Source organism: Lathyrus oleraceus, chromosome 3, assembly GCF_024323335.1.
Source record: "Lathyrus oleraceus cultivar Zhongwan6 chromosome 3, CAAS_Psat_ZW6_1.0, whole genome shotgun sequence".
In the NCBI taxonomy this organism is placed as follows: domain Eukaryota; kingdom Viridiplantae; phylum Streptophyta; class Magnoliopsida; order Fabales; family Fabaceae; genus Lathyrus; species Lathyrus oleraceus.
In genome coordinates this window covers 326,230,396-326,234,245 of record NC_066581.1, presented here as the reverse complement: position 1 = coordinate 326,234,245, position 3,850 = coordinate 326,230,396, and the positions used below count along the sequence as shown (strand labels likewise).

The 3,850-nt window shown below is 30.3% G+C and overlaps 1 protein-coding gene across 1 annotated transcript; it reads right to left on the bottom strand.

Moving 5' to 3' along the window:
* Positions 1–307: 307 nt before the first annotated feature.
* LOC127131107 (uncharacterized) lies at positions 308–964 on the bottom strand. Its single transcript, XM_051060041.1, has one exon. The coding sequence runs from the start codon at positions 962–964 to the stop codon at positions 308–310; it is 657 nt and encodes a 218-aa protein (XP_050915998.1).
* Positions 965–3,850: the final 2,886 nt, after the last annotated feature.

Below are 3,850 nucleotides of genomic sequence, written 5' to 3'. Positions count from 1 at the left end.
AGTCTAGAAACTGAAATCAAGTTTCGTGAGAAACTTGGTACATAAAAGGTCCTTTCTAATTTCAAAACAAAACTATTATTCAAAATTAAATTGCAAGTTCCAATAGCTTCTACATGTGAGCCCATCCTGCTTCCTGATAGGACAGTCCGCTCACTTCCCACTGGCTTCCTTAGGTTTTGCATACCCTGTAAGGAATTTGTTATATGGATTGTTGATCCAGAATCAATCCACCAGGTGTTAATATTAACATCGGTTATATTAGATTATAACAAACAAATGAGAATAAATTACCTTTCTTCTCAAGCCATTATTTGAATCCAGAGCATTCCTTCTTCATGTGTCCTCCCTTTTTACAGAAGTAACACTTTGCTTCTTTCTTGATATCACCTTGCGGTGGTATTTTGAATTTCCCTTTCTGATTGGCTTGTGACTTGTTAGTTTCGAAATCTCTGTTCTTCCCGCGAGTGCTTGTCAGCAATGCACTCTCACTCTGTTCCATTACAAGCCTTTCTTCTTCCTGAACACACATGGTCATTAATTCATTGACTGACCATTTATCTTTATGTGTATTGTAGGAGATCTTGAAAGGCCCATACTCAAACGGAAGAGAGTTCAGAATATAGTGCACCAGGAAGGAGTCAGACATATCAACCTCAAGTTTCTTAAGTTGAGCTGAAATGTCACGCATTTTCATTATGTGCTCACCCACACCTTTCACACCGGTGAGTCGGTAGGAGGAAAATTTCATAATTAATGTGCTTGCCAAAGCCTTTTCAGAAGTGACGAATTGATCGTCAATGGCTTTCAGCAAATCACAGACATTCTCATGCTGATCGATAGAACCACGTATTCCACTTGTGACCTTAGTCTTAATGAACATCACACTGACCCAGTTGGATCTCTCCCACCGCTCATATAGTGTGATTGCAGCGGTAACATTCACGCGATTACTGTTCATGCTCATGTGATTACTGCCTTTGATTCTTCCAAACTCTTGCTCTCACAATATAGATGATGTATTTCTTTTCTGATGAGAGAAAGCTTTGGGGACCAAAGACTATTTATAGGCTTGATTCTACCATCAAGAATTTAAAGTCATTAAAACTTATTACCACCCAATTAAATGATCATATCAATTTACATTAAAACCAAAATAAATCATACCATTTTCAGAACCAAAATCCCAAAACTATATACCACATTAAAATTGGTTTTTTATTATTAATAATTATTATAATAAAAATAAGAAACCGTTACAAAATATATATATATATATATATATATATATATATATATATATATATATATATATATATATAATTTTAAAAAAATGTACTAATATAATTAGATCAATTCTATATCATAATAATCTGGTTAATGGTAACACTTTTTTTCTTATAAGCTTAATGGTGACACTTTTTTTTTCTTATAAGCTTAATGGTGACACTATTCTCGACCACCTTATGAAGAAGAAAAAAAGTACAAGAAGTACAAGTCATAATTTTAAAATAAAGTAAAGCTACCCCCATTTGCACACAATCTTTTATAATTGAAACATAAAGTATTCTAGCAAAGAATAATAAGCCATGCATTGCACACTAGGGGACAAATGGCAAGTTGATTAGTAACATTAAAACCATATTAGTTAGACTAAATTTTATATATGAAAAGGTTACTATTTGAGGAAATGAAATTGTTGTTCAACTCTTCTGAATATATTTTGTATTGGGTTGGTAGTTTACATTACATACTTTCTGAGACATATACAAAACATTCATTCTTATCCAGGAAGATGTGATAGTTGACTGCAATATTATATGTCATCTGTGATTCTCATGTGTAGAAACCACATTAGACAAATCAAGAATAATTTTAAATGTTACTAAATATTAGCTTTAATAATCAAATACTAGATTGCAATCTAAACGAATATAATCCCAACAAGTAGAGGACACTCTAACTCAATACAAAATTAGGAATTAGTGACACATTGGTTGGAATTGGTGAGTAGGCAAATACTTTACAAGAGTTAATTTTGGTTTCTCTCAATTCTCTCCTAGTTTGTTGTAAAGAGTAATGATAAAAATAAAAATAAAAATACTAAAATAGTTTGTTGGTCCATATAAGTGAGCGAATTTTTAATTTTGATTTCCGTTAAAAAAATTTGTTTTAGTCCATAAAATCAAAATTCGTAAGAAAATCCATAAATTTCCTGCGGACTTTCCTACAGATTTTATTTTTAAGGATTAAAATCAACACAAAATTGAGATATAAAAATCTCAAATAAAAAAATAAATTATAAAAATCAAAATAAAAAATTTGTTAAAATCAAAAAACTATTAAAAAAAATATGTAGTCACGTGAAGAAACTTTGGTTGAATAAACCGAAAAATAATGCAAGATATATGATAACGATTTGAAAAATACAGAAAATAGTTGTCACATAAAATTATCTTTAAAAGATTATGTTTGTCACGGAAAGATTTTTTCCGCTTAATCAGAAATTTGTGTTTGAATTAAGTCATAAACACTTCAATTTTTTAAGATTTTTTTGTCATTTATTGCAATTCCCATATTCTCAAAAGATTAACCTTTATAATTACATATGATATCACGTTTATAAAACAAATTATTGTCACGTATAGTTGTATATTAAACTTGGTCTGAATTTCTCCCTTATTTTAATTTGTAGCAAGTCTTTATAACGTAACTAAATTGCATCAAAATTTAAGATGGGGTAGTAAAAAGTAGTGGGTCAATCACATTGTTTATGTGGTCCTCGACCGTCATGTTCAAACAGCTCATATACCTCATTGCTTATCTCATCTTTTCTATTTATGGTAATTGTATTTGCTTAACTAATTGTAATTTTCAGACCAAATTGATGGATAATAACTTCCGAAATCTATTTATCATTTATTAAGAAAGGTTTAAAAATTATAGAATATTGCCAACAAAAAAATTTATAGAAATAATATTAGGGGATCATCACCACTATAAATAATATATTTTATGAAAATGATTTCACTTTATGTATTAAAAAATCGAAGTATAATTTCTAAACACGCTATGAATTTTTTCCATCGATTTTTGTTGAAAACAATACATACAGAACTCTAACAAAGAATGTTAAACAACGAGATTCCTAAACACATATCTTCCTGTTCATTGATGTTTTTGATAAATAATCACTTAGTTTTAGGTTAATTGTTTGAAGGACCAAACTAGTAAATCCTAGGATAAGTCCGTGCTAATTTTCGAAGAAGAGAAAGTATGCATTTAATTTTATGGGATTGCTTGCGATGAATGTCGGGTATTTTTAGCAAAATAATTATGTTATAAAAGTAAACTAACTAATTGATTTCGACACAGTCAAAATTAGTCTTTTGAATGTTAAAGAAAACAAGTAAAGAACAACTTTAAATAGAAAAGGGATTGATTTGCATAAATATAAAAGTGGTAGGCAAATACATTTTATTCAGGAAAAACTCGTTTCTCTCTTGCGTGAGGGTACTCTGAGTGTATATCGAAGTTTACAATATTTTTTCCACCCCCGATCCTACCACTAGAACATTTATTTATAATTCTATGAACTAACGATCTTCTAGCGCTCAAATGATTCTATGTCCGACACGTCATCTTTGTATGTGTGACTGACTTTTGATTAATCTCCATGTGTCCCTTACAATTTGGATAAGACCAAATATAGTAACTTCAGTTTGAAATTTGAATCTGCCTCCAATCGAACCCCTTCGACCTATCAAACTTGGTACATCACTAAACTTCCTGAAATTTTACTAAGTCCTCAACCAGACTCTTCGACTTCAAAATATTATTGTTCCTTTAGCAG

Excerpts from the sequence above, each read along its gene's own strand:
- LOC127131107 (XM_051060041.1), bottom strand. The coding sequence starts at position 964 with ATGAGCATGAACAGTAATCGCGTGAATGTTACCGCTGCAATCACACTA.